Below are 19,946 nucleotides of genomic sequence, written 5' to 3'. Positions count from 1 at the left end.
CTCCCTAACTACTCATAAGTTCTGGGTGATTTATCTTTTCCCTTGAAGCCCAGCTTTGCATTCTTCAATGGAAGCCTCCTTCTGTGCATTTTTCTCATTCCCCATCTCTAATTTCCTATATGGGAGTATCAGCTGTGGTTATCTCATTTCAATTACCAGAAGCCAATTGTCTTTTCTGCAGAGAAGGTGCTGCTATCCTTGACCACAAAGGCTGGATAGCTCCCTCTGAGGTTTTATTTATGAGCCATGGTGACAATTATTAGAATGAAATGGAGTCTTCAAAAATTATTAAACTTTTAGTGGGAAGGTCAAACCAGAGGCTTTTAAACGCACTAAGAAGTCATTATATATAGTGCTCTGTATGCACGAAAAGGTATTAAGCTTTCCCCCTTCATTTGATTTAGGACAACTAATAACTTGGATGTCATGCTTTAAGCAAGCTACAGATCTGACATTTATTTATTTAGCATATGGCAACAGGTCTGAGATGAATATGGTATAGAATCAGTAAAAACAAACTTTTTGTCTTGATAAAATGATAGTAATGCTACCTGGGCAGCAAAGGGATGACTTTTTAAAACTTCTCAGCCAGATCAAACCAAATAATAACAACGGATGTACCAGATGTACTGTAGTGACAATTCCTTGCCACTGTCATTTTTCATGGGAAGATCCAGAGTGATCAAGGGTCAAAGAGCAGTTCCAAACTATGAACCTGTTCTTTGCACAGCATTATTCATATTATAAACTCCGACCCCGGCATGAGATTACCTCTCCGGTCCTGTCATGGGTTTATGTATTCTCCTTATTAAAGTAGGCAGCAATTAGGAAATGGTGTTTTTTTTTTAAAAAAAAAATTAAACAAAATGCATGACTTCAACTCCTCTTTCACCACAGAAAATTTGAGTATATAACAATTACTGGTACCTTAAGGAACTACATTTTTAAATTGTAGTCAGTAATTTTATAAATGTGGAATAATTAGGAAAAGATAGATAGATATGAATAAGGAAACAAACCAAGATAAATAGTTATTGCTATTAAAACTTAGGGTTTATATAGCTGTCTAATAATCAGTCATTTTTCCATTTTGCCTTTAGAAAAATACAATTTATTTTAAAAGAGCAGACTGCAAATGAGATGAGAACTTTTTCTTTGAAGATCTTTCAGGAGGTAGCTGTATTGTACTGTACAGATGGTAATTAAAGACAAATCAGCACTTCCACAACTTCAAAATAAAGACTACAAATATTTACAAAAAAGAAAGGGGGGGAGGGAGGGAGGATGGAAGGAAGTTCCATAAAAAAAATAAGAACAAAACTTGGTGAAGTTTTGACAGTAATTTAGGAAGTCACCTTGAACAAACTTGGCGATGTATATCAGTATTTTTTAGAATTACAGGGCAGAAAAGAGTGTTATATTCATTACCTCCACCACAGGATACAGAACAAGGAAAAAAATCAGTTTCTCTCCATCGGTGGATAATAGGTTGATAGAAAATGAACTGAACTGTACTGTCAGCAGCACCAACGTAATGAATCTGAAAAAAAAGAAAAGCTACAGGTAAAGTTATCAGTCTGTAATCCAGATATAACTAGAACAACGGTTTCTAAAACAGATTATCTTAACAATGTAGAATTACTTTGTAATAAGTGAAAGTCCTCCACCCTTATCTTCAGATAAGCAACTTCGATATCAAGAAGCATAACTTCAACACTTGTGCAAAGGGGTTCCCAAACAGAGAAATAGCAATTAAATATTTAAATAGATATACGGTGTAATACTTGAACACGGTAATCTTTTATGCTATGAACACGATAATCTTTTTAGCCCTGTCATCTATCTTGCAGGGTGGCTCCTAGATTATAATAGGTAATAATTTTTATCATGATTGGTTAACCTTTCTATTTGGGGGGGGGACATAAAATCATTAGTCCAGAACAATATTATCTCTTAAAACTATTCTAGATAAATAATGAAGCAAATAAAAACATCTGAATTATCAGCTTCCTAATGCTGATAATTAATGCTTTTCTAAAAGCTGACAGAGATGTTTTGGCAAAGTACACTCAAAGAAAGCCGTCAAACCAAAAATCAACAATATGGATCATAGGTTGTCAAATGCTTCCTGATAGGGCTGGAAAAAAGATTTTCAGGAAAGATTTACTTACAGTTACCTGAGAAACTTCTGCTGGTCAATGCAGACAAATATTAACAAACTGATGTATGTGCATTGGAAACGAGGCCTAAGATGTCCAACCAATGTGGCTTTTGCCCTTGTATGGATTTGGGAAAAGCTGACATAGATAATATTGAGCTTACATGATTGTATCTGTATAAACCAAGTGCTTATTCCCTTGGTTCAAAAACCATTCTATTGTTCAAACAAACAAAGAAATAAATCAGAAAAAAAAAGGAAACTACTGGAGAAGAAATGGCCTTGGTTTTTTCCCTCCAAAACAGAAGAGAAAAACAATAACAAAACTCAGAATCCTTAGGTTACAAAAAAAAAAAAAAGAAAGAAAGAAAGAAAGAAAGAAGGGAAAAAAAGCAAGGGGTCATAAAGAGGAAGGCAGAAGTGCTTGAGACATGTTGAAGGATATAAAAGTTTTAGTCTACTGATGAGAGCCTGCAGCTTTCTTTTAATCAAGTTAATAGTGATATATATTCCCAGAAGGAAAAAAGGAGCTACAGCTGAAACATTGCATGTTTCCTACACAGTGAAGGAGGCCTCTTGTATGGATAACTACCATTTTGCTCAGCAAAAGGTTTTTAATTCCTTGCATAAGACAGAAAGTACATGAATCACACATGGATTTGGGATGACGGAAAAGTACAAGCGAATCCAGGGACATGTACATGCTTTCAATGCTTTTAGCTCTTTGAAATTTCCAGTATAAATAAAGATTAACAACAGCATTGGAAGGGAAAATGCTAACTAAACAGAAAAGAAAAAGGGAAAAAAAGAATACCATCAATAGTGTTGCCCGAACCTTAAAAAAATTCATGTTTGTGAGATCCCAGGCAGAGCAAAATAAATGAGAAGAGAGATTACATGGGGCCTGAGAGGAAGGATTGGGAAATTCCGCATCAAAAGTTGGGAAGACATAACAATTTATCTCCCCAAGGATTTTTGTTGTGTTGTCTGCTTAATTATCTGTCTTCTCTGGCATGGAAAAAAGACAGATGCAGATCTTTCTCCCAAACGAAATGGGAAATTATACATATTGTATAGCCTGTACTACTAACCCCAACACTCTTGGGTGGGAATATGTTGCAAGTAACCACAGATGGAGGAAAAAATAGCATTGCTAGGTGAATGAGAGGAAAGGAATCAGACAAACTGATGTTTATTGTTTAAAAAAAGATGCATGGGATGGAATATGATGATTACAAAACTGACAGAACTTTGGTGAGAAAGTATTTTTGGGGTCGGCAGTAGAGGTGGAGAGGGGGGAATATCAGATACTGACCAGCTGATTCTAAACCTGATTGCTTACATTTCCTACTTAAATCAAACATTTTTGGCTATTTTTGCTCTTAGAAATTTAAACTATCCCAAAAGCCAAAGCAAGAATAAGAGTGAATATCGGTATTAGTTATGAATTGTTACCTGATGCTTTTCATTAAATAATGTGCATGAATTCCCTTTCATTGACTGAGTATAAAAACTTCACCACGATATATAAATCCTAAAAATCCTGAAGCAACTGATGTCTTCTTCTTTGTTTCTAGATAATTTATCGTATTTTGGGGGATATTAAACACCAGAACGCATAGGCCACTCCTTACATTTCTTTCGAATTAATAGCTGTAAAATTTCATTAAATATCATACTGATTTGTAAATAACTAATTTTCCCATAGGAGAGATTCAAATAGGTCCCTGAGTGACAGCAATTTGGAAGTCACCTTCAACAAAGTGACCTATGAATCAGGCAACATTTCCTAGTTGAGGAAAAAGTAATCAGTAGCCATCCAGATTTTTCAGATTATAAGAACAAGAGCTGAATTGTTGTTCATTATCAACTCCAGTCCATTCTATAGCTATGACTGACATTGAACAGCATGGAGGAAAAGCTGGGACCCTAAAGTTTCCTCAGGATGTCTGCTGAGGGTTTGAGGAACAAGTTGCAGCACCTAGGAAAGATAAAAATGACTACAAAACAGCATCTTCAAGGCCTAATCCAGGGGTGAAATCCAGCAGGTTCTGACAGGCACTGGAGAACCGGTAGCGGATATTTTGAGTAGTTCGGAGAACCGGCAAATACTACCTCTGGGATCTTGCAGTATCCTTCCCCTGCCATGCCCACCAAACCATGCCCACCAAGCCACACCACGCCCACCAAGCCACACCTACAGAACCGGTAGTTAAAAAAAATGGATTTCACTACTGGCCTAATCCTGCCAATTGATCCAAAAAGGCATCATGGTTAATATACCAACAAACATTGGAGATATATAGGAAAATTATCAGAAATGCTCTCTTTCTCTCTCTCTTCCTGGGCTCAACATAGGCCATTTCACCAAGCAACTGAAACAGGCTGAGTAGTATATCTTGTATGGAAGCTCAAATTGAAATGGATGAAAATAAAAAGTAACATCCAGATTCAACTGAAGCTATCTGGATTTATAAAATCCATAAAATTCAGCCTAGCATAGCCAGATAAATAGAATGTGTGATATTCAATTGTGGTCCTTCTACTGAAGAAAGACCTCAAGGAGTTACAAAATTTTCATCTACACTTTATCTCCCTCATCTCAATCCATATCTGGCAAAATCTTCTGAACAACGAAGTTGGTATTAATTACTTTACTCCTTTTACTTGAAAATATTCACAGAGAGAAAAAAATGGGCCATCACTTAAGGGCGCTGAGTACTTTACAAATACTTTAATATCTATCCATTTTATTCCTGATTGGCAAATACCAACTAACTAATTAACTACGTATCCAATCACTGATTAACTACCTAGCCAAACAATCTAATTTCCCAAAAGATAAGGTTGTATAATTATACATTCTCATTCACTCTGCTTCACACAGGTTGGCCAAGACTAGCTGAAGAATGGGATGGACTAAAACCTTTTTTCTCAACCCATGACTTGTTAAGTGAAGATGAATTCCTGCCTCGGCTTCACTTTATGATGGGATAAAAACTTCTACGTTGCTTGACCACTGATCTGCCAATAACGTTGGAATCAAACTGGAAGACAGAAACACCAACGGTCCTAGTCCTGGTGTTTAAACCATGTAGCAATGAAACAGGCACTGTCCATCACCTATTCCCTTTGCAGCATAATCTACATTTCTATCCGTTAATGATCATGGCATCAAACCATTTTTGTTGGGAGTCCTCAATGAAAAATTATGATACCCTAAACCTGATACAGATCCTACGGCTTATATCTTAAAATCTCCAGGCCCTTCTGTCCCACCTTCATCTGCTCTAAAATGTTTTATTATCTTGTAATTCTCAAAGGTTTACATTCCATTGAGCCTCTTAGCCTCTCTATAGCATGTGTATTTTACTTTCAGCAATGTGTTTTCAATTACTTGGAAGAGGTGAAAATTAATGAGAAGAAAACATTAGTGGGAAGAAATAATTTGATTCTTACTGCCAGTTCTACACAAAACAGAGCTTCTAAGCTATCTGTTGATTTCTCAACCAAAGCTGGCTCACTCACTGTAACAAACTGCAAAGCTTAATTCTCCTAATTTCTTTAGCAACTCAAGAGGTTTTCCTGAATTATTCTCCTGTAGTAGTTCTGAAACGTTGAGGAGATGGGGAAGGCAAACAGCAGAGGTCTAATATAATGTGATGATTTAATGCAACATATCCACTTATGGCAGTGGTGAAATCTAAAATTTGTTACTACTGGTTCTGTGGGCGTGGCTTGGTGGTGGTGGGGTAATGTGACTGGGTCGGCATGGCCAATTTTTCTTTTTTTTAACTTTTAAAACCATTTTTTCTACAACCTTTTCGGTGAAGAGGTTGTAAAAAAATGCTTTCAAAAGGCTCTGACAATCCCAGCTGAATTGCCTGATCAGCAGAGGCTTTTTTCTTTTAAATGCCTCTGACGATCAGGCAACTCAGCTTGAATCATCAGAGGCTTTTAAAAGAAAAAAAGCCTCTGCCAATCAGGCAATTCAGCTTGGATCGTCAGAGGCATTTAAAAGAAAAATAGGGTTTTTTTCTTTTAAATGCCTCTGACGATCCAAGCTGAGTTGCTTGATCAGCAGAGACTTTTTTTTTTTACTTTTAAAAGCATTTTTTTGGCCGAAGAGGTTGTAGAAAAAATGCTTTTAAAAGTAAAAAAAAAGCCTCTGATGATTGTGCGGCTCAGCTGGGCAATGGGGGGGGGGCAGGGATTTTTGCTACCGGTTCTCCGAACCACCCGCCTCCATCGCTACCGGATCAGGCGATTCGGTCTGAAATGGGAGCATTTCACCCCTGGCTTATGGACTATGTTACTTGCAATAATTCAGGAAGTACTGCAGTTCCTCATATACAGGTAGTCCTCAACTTATAACTGTTCATTTAGTGTCCATTCAAAGTTACAGCAGCATTGAAACAAGTGACTTATGACCGTTTTTCACACTTATGACTGTTGCGGTATCTCCATGGTCACGGGATCAAAATTCAGATGCTTGGCAGCCGGTTCATATTTATGACAGTTGCAGCGTCCCTGGATCATGTGATCCCCTTTTGCGACCTTATCACAAGCAAAGTCAATGGGGAAGCCAGATTCACTTAACAACTGCAGTGATTCACTTAACAATTGTGGTGAGACAGATTGTAAAATGGGGCAAAACTCACTTAACAAATCTCTCACTTCGCAACATAATTTTTTGGATCAATTTTGGTCATATGTCGAGGACTACCTGTAGTAGTAAGTGTTTGGCATCCTAGAATAGCACATTTTACTTGCAGGAGAAACATAGTCTTGAATGTTATAATAAATAGAGACAATGTCATAAGCAGGGGTGAAATCTACTTACCTTCTCTACTGGTTTGGAAGTGTGCGCTCCACGCGCGTGCGCTCCACACATGCATCACATGCGATTTTGGACCCTCTGCACATGTGCTAAGCCTTCTGCGCATGTGCAGAGGGAAAAAAACAGGTTAAAATCAGGAAGTAACGACGCCTGGGCAGGTGGGTGGAGCCTTGTGCTGCCGCTGCTACCGGTTCTCCGAACCACCTGCCGCCGCTACCAGTTCGGGTGAACTGGTCTGAACTGGTAGCATTTCACCGCTGGTCATAAGCCTACTTACCACAAAGCAGGCATAAATATTGCAAAGTATTATTGTTTGTTAGTTGTTCAAAGCTTCTCACCTTTACAGTGAAATCTGCAGTGAGAGGACCAGGTATCCTCAATATCTCTTTGTCTGCAAACTTCTGAAACTCAACAGAAGAATTATCCACAATGAAGGATCCAGTGAAGCTGAGACTGTTTTCGCCCTTCACACCTTGCAGAGTTTTGGTTTCTAGATCTGACAAATACAAGCAATTGGAAGAGTCACACACCATTGTTTCATTGGCACAAAGGAATAAAATTGTCAAGAAAAACACTAGATATAAAGCATTATTTGTTTTAATTTAATTGAGCATGTTATTAATGCTTTATCCAGTTCACTTTATACCATTCTCTCTGGTTTTCACTTTGCTTCTATCTAACCTACTAATCTATTGCATTGTGTAAGACAGAACTATTTCCATTAGAGCTAGCACTTGTAGTGGTGTTTCAGTTTCTTTGGACTTAGCCATGCAGAAGAGAGAATAGTAGCCCCAAACTCAAAACAGTTTAGATATAGAGCATTTTTCAGTGTATAAGATGCCCCCCCCCAAGTGGGTGGTGATGTTTGTGCGTCTTATAGAGTGAATGTTGCTGAAGCCCCGCCCGCCTGCCTGCCTCCACCCTTCGGCCTCTGCCTCCCAGCAATTTGCCTCTTTGCAGCAAATAGCAAACAGCCTGGTCAGCTTCAGCACAGCCTGATTTAGCACAAGCACTGATTGGCGGTTGGATCGGCCTCCCGAATACTGAGTCTGTTGCCAAGCCTCTGAATTTTAATCATGTGACCACAGGGATGCTGCAATGATCATAAGTGTGAAAAAAGATCATAAGCCACTTTTTTCAGTGCTGTTGCAACTTTGAATGGTCACTAAATGAACTGTGTAAGGCTGTTGGTTTGAGCTCTGAGCTTGACAATATGGTTGCAAACTTTTCATCACCATTCGAGGAGGCATCATCAGTGCGTTTTGAATTGTGCTCGTCTGACAGAACACAGGTCTTTAAATATCTTTTTATGAGATGCAAATTAGTCTGCATTTTGGAAGTTTACATTGTAAAAATTTATCTATGATCAGTATAATAAATACTCATTGCTTGTGATGCCCCAGATTGGCTAATTTTGCCTTTGTACTCCATTTTAATTGTGCACACTATCTCTTCTCTTCTTGCAAAAGCCTACTGACATATGTAATGCATACTTTAATGTATTGAATTGTTTTCTTTAATACATTTGCTCTTTCATTTATCACCATTACTATCTATTTAGGGAACATGAAATGAATAGGGAAGAATTATTATCGAAACAGAGAGCCAGTTTGGTGTAGTGGTTAAGCCTCAGGCTAGAAATAGAGACTATGAGTTTTACTTCTGCTTTGGGCATGTAGCCAGCTGGGTCACCTTGGGCCAGCCACTTTCTCTCAGCCTTCAGAAAGAGGCAATGGCAAACTACATCTAAAAAACTTTTCCAAGGAAACTGCAGGGACTTGTCCAGGCAGTGTCTGAGAACCACATATGATTGAATGGAAGAAAAAAAAATCTAAACACATTCAGAACCTTTGATAAGTCAATTAATGTTATATTGCTATTGCAACTACAGTACACTTTCAATGGGTTAATAGCAATAGTAATAGCAATTAGCTGAGGGACGCGGTGGCTCTGTGGTTAAGACGCTGAATTTGTCGATTGAAAGGTCGGCAGTTCAGCAGTTCGAATCCCTAGTGCTGCATAATGGGGTGAGCTCCCGTTACTTGTCTCAGCTTATGCCAACCTAGCAGTTCGAAAGCACATAAAAAATGCAAGTAGAAAAATAGGGACCACCTTTGGTGGGAAGGTAACAGCGTTCCGTGTGCCTTTGGCACTTAGTCATGTTGGTCACATGACCACAGAGATGTCTTCGGACAGCGCTGGCTCTTTGGCTTTGAAACAGAGATGAGCACCGCCCCCTAGAGTTGGGAATGACTAGCACATATGTGTGAGGGGAACCTTTACCTTTACCTTAATAGCAGTTAGATTTATATATCGCTTGACAGCTCTCTTTAAGTGGTTTACAGAGTCAGCATATTGCTCTCAACAATCTGGGTCCCCATTTTACTGACCTCGGAAGGATGGAAGGCTGAGTCAACCATGAGCCTGGTGACATTCGAAATTGCAGGCAGCCAGCAGCCAGCAGAAATAGCCTGCAATACTGCCACAGCTTTTAAACTGGTTCTCTGTTTAAAGATTTATTGGAATTTAATTTCTACCCTACAACACTGAACTTATCCGTCAGGGTAGGGGTCCCCAACCCCCAGTCCATGGGCTGGCACCAGTTTGCGGCTTGCCAGAAACCAGGCCACTCAAACAAGAGAAGCCCCATCCACGGGATGCAAGCAGCATACAAAACCATGTACCCTCTGGTCTGCGGAAAAACCTCTCTCCATGTCCCTGGTTCCCAAAAGATTGGCGGCTTCTGCTTCAGGGTCTTTCTAAGCCTTGCAGTTATCTAATAGTAGCCAGACGGTGGCAGCTCAACTATTATAGTTCTACACAGAAACTTATGCATCATGATACAACTACATCATACTGTAACTCCACCCCCCTCTTACTCTATGACTAAATACAGGGGTAAAAGTAACAAACCACATCAGGACAAAAATCGTGCCCTAATCCAGTGGAAAATACTTGTTCCCTCTCTTGTATTTCTAGACACTGGTTTCTGTAAATGTTTCTTTGTCCTGCTCTTCTTAATTCCATTGGTAGCAGAGCACCAAAATGATAATGTTTATTAGTCTGAGAAACAGCACGCATGGCAAATAAGAGCCACAGGAGTACAGGCTAAGCATTCTCAAAATAATATTTATTTCTTACTGTTCTATCTTGTAGGCAAATATTACATATTTTCCCCTCTTTCATAGTTTATAACTCACAATCTACTGATAAATGTTCACAATTACACATTTTACACCCAAGAACAAATTGTATGTACCTAAGGTAGTTTATCAAGAGCACATAGAATATAATCCATATATAACCCATCATAAAATGTCCTTAATTATGGCAGCATGAAAGGGTTTTTTTTTAAAAAAAAGTTCTTTGCCCTTTCAGAGTTTTACTATTGCTTATCTTAAAGCTGACAACCAGCTGCAAGTGTTTACTGTCTCTAATCTATAGGATTGGGTAGTCTTTTTAGTTCTGAAAGACATATCCTAATCTAAAATATCTATATGTTGTACAGCTTCTGTACAGGACTGTACAATAGTTTCTGTAGAATTCGAGAAAAAACTTCATTTAACTCTTCCATTGAAAAAGGGACATAGGAAACTTGTTGAATATACCTGCCATTCAGAATTCTATGCATACATTGAGAGTGGCATATATTGTATTGAAGCCAAACAAGGTTAGGAATCACACATAAGTAACTTGGAAAAAGATATGCTGCATACAACATTTTATCTGTACAGGCAGCATAAAGGAGTTAGAAAGCAATTGCTTAGAATCTCACGAAAAGCTTCTTCTGCTCTTTCCTATCATTACACATTCCAAGTAAGAAATCAGTATATTTTTAATATGAGCCTCCAATGTGGGAGGAATGAACTTCAAATGCCAACAAAATTTAGATTTATCCACAATTTTTGCTTTACATTTAGATTATCTCTTGTCTTTCAATAATGGTTACTATGTATACATGCTCTATCCAGTAGTGGTATTCACTTACCTTTGCTACTGGTTCACAAATGCGAGCGTACACGCCAGAGGTGGGTTTCAGCAGGATCTGACCAGTTCTGGAGAACCGGTAGCAGAAATTTTGAATAGTTCGGAGAACTGGTAGTAAAAATTCTGACTGGCCCCGCCCCTATCTATTCTCTGCCTCCCAAATTCCAGCTGATCGGGAGGAAATGGGGATTTTGCAGTAACCTTCCCCTGGAGTGGGGTGGGAATGGAGATTTTACAGTATCCTTCCCCTGCCACGCTCACCAAGCCACGCCCACCAAGCAATGCCACGCCCACCAAGCCACACCCACAGAACCGGTAGTAAAAATTTTTGAAACCCACCACTTGTGTGCGCAAGCTTCACTTGTGTGCGCCATCTCTGCGCATGTACAGAGACTTCTGGGCATGCGCAGAGCATTCGTGATGACATCTGGGTGGGTGGGTGGAGCCTCCCGCCCCCGCCACTACCAGTTCACCCGAACCGGGTAGAACCAGTAGAATCCCACCACTGGCCCTATCCTAACTCTTGTCAATCACATTCTAATTCAGTAAACTGAAGACCTATATAGCTCCCAACCTTTTTCATTCCACATTTTTATTTTCTATCCTTTAATAGCACAATCTGGTGGTTGATTCCTTTACCCTTTGCTCTATGAAACAAAGGTAAGCATAAGAACAATGTGGTAAATTCGTCAGTAATTCAGCTCAATACCATGGTAGCTTTTATTATATTCTTATCAACAAAAAAACACATTTTACAGAAATTATGTATGCACACATGCACTAACATACTGAGTGGAAAATCAGATACCAGTTTTAGAACACACTCTACTTTCTTACAAATTTGGATTATCCTAGTTGGTATTATTATTATTGGTATTATTTAAAGTTGTATGCTGCCTGATCCAACGCCTCTGCGCAGCTCACAACAATCAACCAAAGAAATCACAGTAAAATAAAATTTAAAAATTAAGCAAAAAGATGGCATCTAATGGTCATCTGGACTTTTGCGGCCCAGATATGGACTCTCTATACATATACAAAGCCCCTTGTTCATGTTTCAATCTCCCTAAAATAAAGGAGCCATGCAGCCTTGTTTGAAATAAGAGTTCCAAAGCTTATTAGAAGTATTTCAATATAACAAGCGTATTTTTACTTACATAAATGATCAGGACCTTTCAGCACTAGGCGAACATGACGACTTCCGTAGGGAATAACAACAACAGTGTCATCCACTGGATTGGGGAGGCAAGAAAGCAAAAAAATACACATGGTCAACAAGCAAAGGAAGCTCAGCCAAGCAGAGAAAACCATTTTCATGGGAAAATTGCAAGCCATACTTTGGTCACTTAAAATAAAAACACTCAAATCCAATGAACCCTGAAGAAAAACTAAATGTGAAACAAGCATGCTTTATATGCCTAGTCAATGGCCTTGTTTTCGAGAAAATCTGTTTAAATTAAACAAAGTCTCTTGTAAAACAAACCGTCGTGGCCTTAATGCATCAGTTCTTCTTCAAGCCGACTCCTGTTCTTCAAGAATTTGCACAAAGAATTTTCATGCATGTTAAAAAATAAAATAAACAAGAAACATAATCAAACTTTGAAATTATTTAAAATTATTTTCTATGGCTAAAGTAATGTATTTGCTATGATGATATTCAGTGATTACCGTATGTTACTGAGATGATGTGGAGATGAATAGGGAGGTGAATATGTTACTGAGATGATGTGGAGATGAATAGGGAGGTGAATATGTTACTGAGATGAAGTGGAGGTGAATAGGGAGGAGATGGAAGGATGGAAGAGCCTGAGTGGCGCAGCAGACTAATGCTACTGTTAAAAGGTAGTATTTAGCTTCCAGCTGCCTGCAATTACTGCGAGTTCAATTCTCACCAGGCTCAAGGTTGACTCAGCCTTCCATCCTTTCTAAGGTAGGTAAAATGAGGACCCGGTTTGTGGGGGCAATAAGCTGACTTTGTATAAAATATACAAAAGTATGAAGGCTATTGCTTAACGCATTGTAAGCCGCCCTGAGTCTCCGGGGAAGGGCAGCATATAAATCAAAATAAATATATATATATATATGAAAATAACTGTATGCTGCATTTGTAAAAACTTGGTGTACATAAGTATCATAGAAAAAGAGAAAAATAACCGTATGGTACCAGGATTAGCAGCCTTTTTCAGACTGTAGATCCTATTGTGCAATTTTTGCACAATGATTCAAATATTAAATATACATTCAACGTGTATATTGAAAATCGAAATAAGGATTTAAAAAGTCTATCGATTACTCATTCATTTCAGTGCAAAAATAATTTTAAATTTTTATTGTATTATTTTAAACACAAGTAGTGCATTATATTATTTGGATAGAATGGAATTTATATGGTATTTGTCTAAAGGTTATTAAAACTCGCATGACTTAGATAGTTTAAGTCTTTAAAGAGAAAGAAAAAAGGGGTTATGTCAACATTAATTATGATTTCTAAGATGTTATTGTTAATATTTGTTTGTATCCCAACTTTATTATTTTAAAAAAATAACTCAAAGCAGTGAACTTACCTAATACTACTTTCTTTGTCCCACAACAACCTTGTGAGATGGGTTGAGGGATATTAACCCAAAGTCACCCAACTTGCTTACATGGCTAAGGCACAGGACTTGAACTCATGGCCTCCCACTTTCTAGCCTGGTGCTTTTACCTCTAGACCTAATTGGTCTGCAGCTTAAGGTTGCTTAAAATATACATCTAGTTTTGATAAACAACTGCAAAATGCTCAAATGATTTATTATATAATAAATCTTTCTATCTTAAGCTTAATTTTTAATACTGATATCAATTGGGTGTTGTTACTTAATGTTGCTTGTGCTTATTAAAAATTAAGAAAAACCAAAAAGGAAAAGGAAAGGAAAAGAAAAAAGAAGTAAAAAAAAAACAAACCCTAGTTGGTTCCTAACTTTCCCCTTTTTTATATGTCAGTTTTTATAACCATTTATGCTTTATGTACTCTGCTAAGATAGAGAGGCCTTGGAAGATCAAGGCAGCCATACAATACTTAATAGTATTAAATATTTGTGTGTTGTATGTGCATGGATCTCTATGTGCTTTTTCTAATACTTTATTGCACACTTGAGTCAAAAAGCAAAATTGCTAATGCACTTCTCTCAATACACAATTCCAGTGCCATCAGATAAAAAGTACCAAAAGCTTAGTCACCATACTAGGAATTGTAAAACATAATAACTAGGGGGTTGCAGCAATTCCTGCAAAGGAAAGTTGCCAACAGGAAACGAATGGCAGATGTGCATAAATAAATTGCCAAGAGATCTTGTCAGTTGAGTGATAATCTCTAATAAGCAATAAATAATAGAAATTAAAGGTTGCTGTGAGACAGGGAGAAGATAACTAATTTCCCTCCTTCTTGAAGAGTCCCCAATGAAATTTAATAATGAAAATTTTCGGAAACATAAAAGCAAGATTTTCTTTTACACAGTGCATAGTTGAACAATACATTTAGCTTGTAAGGATGATCTCTGACCTGACAACCATTAGTTTTGACAAGTATATCTTACTTCCAGGACCATGCCCCTTATGTGCTGCTTGTGAGCCTCTTAAGGCACGAAACTGACCAATGGGAGACACGTTTCTGGATAAATTATTAGGTCTTTGGTTTAGTTCTTTCTTTATATTTTCTGCAAACTCCTGCGCTCTCTAAATGGTTTCTCATAAACACAGATGTTGTATGATCAGTGGCCAACTCTGAAATACCCACCCAAAAGTGCATTTCCCCCCATTTATTTATATATTTATTATTAATTTTATTTATTTCAAAAAAAACCAGCTTTCTGGTCCTGGTTAGTGTGAACTCAACTTTCCTTTCAACACATTCCTTCTTTCAATCGTTTCATCTTTTAAACTGGTTTAAAATAATGATGTAAGAATATTTGCTTGGAAGCCAGTTCATCTTGGTATTTATTTTACGCAGCGCTAATCATAGCTACACTCTAAAATGTTATCATAAACTCACAAACGGACAAAAATGCCCTTTTAAAGTACTTTTCCCCCCCAAGTATGTTTTTCCATTTTCAAATATTAAAATGTGTTAGCAAGACCTTTTTGGTCTCTGTAATATAATAATAGGTTTAAAAGAAGTTAATGGAATGAGACTTGTGAAAATAGAAAGTCTGTGTTTATCTCCAGGTCATTTGAAGTACAAACAACCACAATTTTTCTTTATTTTCTTTTTAATTTCCAGTGAACTCAATATTGTCAAAGGGGCTTTTGATATGCATTCCTTCACTCTGTGATATGGAAACTGTATAATGTACTACTAAAACTGTCTGATTGTTTGTAACCTTCCCCTGGGTGAAATGGTGATCTATCACTCCTGGGCAGTGGTGAAATCCAAAATTTTTTACTACCGGTTCTGTGGTGTGATTTGATGGGCGTGGGGGGGATTGGTGGGTGTGGCTAGGTGAGTGTGGCAGGGGAAGGATACTGCAAAATCTCCATTCCCACCCCACCCCAGGGGAAGGATATTGCGAAATCTCCATTCCCACCCCACTCTGGGGCCAGCCAGAGGTGGTATTTGTTGGTTCTCCAAACTACTCAAAATTTATGCTACTGGTTCTCTGAACTGCTCAAAAACTCCACTACTGGTTCTCCAGAACCTGTCAGGACCTGCTAGATTTCACCCCTGCTCCTGGGGAGCTGAAATTTGGCAAAGCTGTGGCTGCTTCAGTGCTGCTGTATGTTGTGGTTACATGATCATCATTCCAATGCTCCCTGCCACTTTCCTATAAGGAAAGTCACTGGGGAAGCCATTGGAGAGTTGAACATTGCTCCCATTCTTACTGGGGTTTTTTTGCCTGCCCCTGGTCATTCGGTTTCTCTGTTTAAGTAAGGAAATATATCTGAAACAATGACCCAGCAGGTCACATGTTGTCTAGTAGTCTGAAAATTCTGCTGAAGTCTTACTTTGCCTTTGAGTGCTCAGTTCCACCAAAGCCAAGAGAAGAATTTCAATGTCCCTTTTTAAAGCCAATGTCATCTTTGGAAGCCATATTAGGCCGGAAGCTTCCACGCTGCCATCTTCTCCTGTATGGGAAAGTAGGAGGGGAGATTTTCATAGAGGGATTAGTTTTAGGCAAGATAGCATTCTTCCTTTCCGTCAAGATCAGGCCGATCCTGCATCTGGAGAAGGAGTGGTTGGAGTGCTGTCTCAGGATGGAAAGAATGGTGATTGGAGCATGTGATCGACTGATGATTGAGGGGATGGTTTGGGGTTTTTTGATTTACTGAGGGGAAACCCGGAACTCTCAGATTCGGGTTTTCCCAGATGTGCCAGTATACCCTCTCAAATTAAAAACTCTGAAGCAAGCAAGTTCTTTTTAATTGAATAGAGGCGTAGAGCTATGCCCAGGATATTGAATCATATTATTGTTTAGACTAACCTAAAGTTTGACATTAGCAAGAACATCTCTCTTTAGACCCTTGGTTCTCTGTGATTTTGGCAAGGCAATATGTAATATATTGACATAGATATAGGCTCCTCAACTTAACTCAGTAGAAACTACATTAGGGCATTGCCAGATAAGAATCTTTATTATATGTTATTATATGTTTATAAGTTTATTATGAAAGTTTGTATGAAATAAACTTGGATGAAATAAAGTGGATGAAAACACTTTACGGCGCTTATTGCCCTATATTAACATGAGACTTGTAGTCTTCTCTAATGGCTACTGCAGTTTATATCTGGTCCTTTTCCTTCCAACTTGTCTACAATTTCACTGATTAAAAAGCTTTCTGGTTTTTAGTCTCACAGCTCTGTGAGATTTGCTTGCCGTATGAACTCTTACATGATAATAATTCTACTGAATATATTGGGATTTGCTTCTGAGTGAGACACATTAATGTCTTACTCTTCGAGCTTACATGATGTATTAACCTATGGTTTGCTTTAATTTGTGGAATTGAATGCAATAAGATGAGCTCACAGATTATGTTAAGGAATAAGATATTGTTCACAAACCTTAATAATTGGGTTTACGCAACCAGCTAAACCCAAAGCACCAGTGCAACAGCTTGACATGGTACTCACATCCTATTAGATCATAATCTATGGTTTATGAATCATAGTGGCTGTTTTCACTTATCACACCATGTCAGTCAAATATATCACAGTTTTAGAAAGCAGCACAGTAGTTAATTAATTCCCAAAATGAAACTTCCTGAGAATGGAAGTTTCTTGGCTAAATTTCTCGTTTCAAGCTCTCTGTGATGTGAAACCAACTGTGTCTGAAGTTTCCTTCCTCAATACCTAGACCCTGGCCTTGGCTACCACTTTTTGGAATCGTTTCCCTTGATGTCACCTGCTTTGATTTGACCCTGCTGAGTACCACAGGAATACTTTTTTTCTATAATCCGCCCCAGAAAATGAGGCCATCTCCCTGAGGCTGCTCCAAGTGGCTGGGATAGATTTGGGCATGTCTAGAAAACAGCCAGAGCTCTTTATTTAGTACAGCTTCCAGACTGGCTTGTTCTGTGATTAAAAAAACCCCAAACAGATTCATTCTATAAGGGGGCTAATAAAAACGGGGGATGCAGAGAAGGGCCCTCAATTGCTGAACTGCCGAACTTTTCAAGTCATCTTTCATTTTTATAGGCAAAAAGAGGACACCAACCAGATGTTTCTCCTTTAAGAAGAGTGTAGGAGGCAAGCCAGAGACACATATCTTCTCCCACCCCACCGCTTTTCTGTTTCCAGCCCCTCTGGGATTGATATACCAGCCCTATGAATACTACAGTAGTTATTTTTCTTATAAAGGCTAATAGTTGCAATGTTACATATATTTTTCCTCTTCCTTCCCTTTCCTATTTTTCCTTAGCAATGGACACAAAGCAGAAGCACAAAATAAACGCAGATATGAAGAGAAAATGAATCCAATATGATGAAACCAACAGTGTGTTTGGAATATTTAAAAAGAAAAAACATTTCCAGCATATTTTTGGCACAGAATCTGCTAATTCAAAGTGCTAAAAAAATTCAAACCCCTTAAGTGTGACAGGATGCCTCTGACATTTTCCTGCTACCTGCTTAACAGATGTTCCTTTCCAGGCAAAAATTGATAGAAAATCATAAATGAAAGCAAAAATGCCTCAGTCCCCAGCCTGTGCCATGTATTATCAAGGAAAAGATTGTAAAAATGTGTAGGATATCTAAGAATAAAATTATCTACAGACAACGTATTTTGAAAAATAATCATCTTTAAAATATAGTATTCAACCATACTGGGGAATATGCTACAGTGTGGACAGTCCTGCTCAGCAAAATCAGGTTTTGCACTTTAATGTGTACCACTGTATGAATGTTCTTATGCTCAATTAATCTAAAACAAAAACCTTGTAGTTCTGTTTCCCTTTTTCTAAGAAACACTGGGGAATCTTGATAAAAGAGAAAGGAAGAGAGAATAATTTTTCTTCACCATTTCCTTTGCCCTGAGCTCCTTTTCCTGCCATGTTATTTAGTTCTAGAAAACTCCCAAATCTCTATTACATTGCTTTATTCCAGGGAGGAAAAAAAAAAATTCTTATCCTTTTCTTTCTTTTAAAACATTCCCATGTAGCACAGCAGTTCCTTGATCGATTGTTTAAATTTGTAACATTAGAGTGCATGTCCTCCAAACTCAACTAGACCACAAGGAAAACATTTTTATTGTGACCCTAGAATGCCCCATTTACACAAAATGTGCACTGGTTTCCAGATTATGCCTCTTCAATGACAATATGTCTTAATATTTTAAAGTATTCCTTCTATGAGTTCCTGGGCTGTAAAAACTGATTTTAATTTTAGTAGGAACTCAACACCAATTGCACAACCACATCCGAATATTACAGGATTGCTTTATTATTCTTGGAATGTGACCTTTTTGTGATCTGCTTCTAGGGAAGTGCTCTTTTTACACCTCCACGTTTCTTCATTTCCTCCACAAGTCCTCCCTACATATATTTTTCTAACTTTCACAGAGTTAATTCACAGAGGCATTTCAATTGTATTTGTCTCCCCAACTACCACATCACTCAGAGCACAACTTTGAAATGCCCACTTGGGTGCCTGCATATAATCCATGAGCTCAAATATGCATTTGTTCATATTTCCTCTCCGTTGCCTCTCTCCAGTCATGTCCTACAATATTTCTCCCTTACAGTTCACGCAGTCAGACACCCATCGGATTGCTCAGTTAGCTTCCAAAGGATTTCTTAATATTTACAGTGAACAAATGGGAATCAGGCCACTATAAAGATTTTTTTCCCTTGTCTTTCTTTTTGTTATTACTAGAAGAATTGCATGCTGAGATGCAACAGGGGAGGAATGTGAATACAAGAATCAAGATAGCCATTAATTGGTCATAAATTTAGCAGAAAGCATACATCTAAAATTATTTGTTGGCTTGGTTAATATAAATTCCAACAATCACTGAAGTAATCAGAACTGGTGCAAATGTCATTATGGGATAGCAGTGAAGATACAGAAGTTCAATAATTCTGTAATTCAAATTCATACTTTATTTAAAAAGGTCTGGATAATGTATAAATGGCTCATTGGAAAAGGTTCTTAGGGAAAATCTAAGTTAGTTAGGGTCTCTTTCTCTCTCTCTCTCCCTCCCTCCCCCCCCATCCATTTAGGTATACTTGTTCATCTACAATTTCTAAAAGTGGGGGATTCCATCTACAACACTGGAGAATTGGTTTTCTTTTATTTAAAATCATTAGGGCTGCAAATGAACGTAAGAATATCCAAAGTTCAAATTGCACAGGGTGGAAGCACTATGCTTTTTTGTGGCTGAGGTGTGTTTCTTGCAAGTTTCTGGCATCCTTTCTCCTGCTGCTCAACCATTTCTGCATGATCAACCTAGCGCTCAATGTTTTCCAAAGCACCTGAAGGCCAGACAAGGA

The 19,946-nt window shown here is 38.1% G+C and overlaps 1 protein-coding gene across 4 annotated transcripts in view; it reads right to left on the bottom strand.

Moving 5' to 3' along the window:
* ADAMTSL1 (ADAMTS like 1) overlaps nucleotides 1-19,946 on the bottom strand; it is a 489,535-nt gene that overhangs the window by 114,047 nt on the left and 355,542 nt on the right. For all 4 annotated transcript variants that reach the window (XM_087886305.1, XM_034410498.3, XM_087886306.1 and 1 more), the window contains 3 exons: nucleotides 12,143-12,217; nucleotides 7,337-7,494; nucleotides 1,429-1,540 (listed from right to left, as the gene is read on the bottom strand). In XM_087886305.1, coding sequence (XP_087742431.1) covers nucleotides 1,429-1,540; nucleotides 7,337-7,494; nucleotides 12,143-12,217 — 345 coding nt within the window. The remainder of the gene's footprint in view (nucleotides 1-1,428; nucleotides 1,541-7,336; nucleotides 7,495-12,142; nucleotides 12,218-19,946) is intronic.

The sequence above is a fragment of the Pantherophis guttatus genome, chromosome 2 (assembly GCF_059756535.1).
Source record: "Pantherophis guttatus breed Tessera chromosome 2, ASM5975653v1, whole genome shotgun sequence".
NCBI lineage: Eukaryota > Metazoa > Chordata > Lepidosauria > Squamata > Colubridae > Pantherophis > Pantherophis guttatus.
The sequence above is the reverse complement of the archived record's forward strand: the minus strand, read 5'-3'. Positions and strand labels throughout refer to the sequence as shown.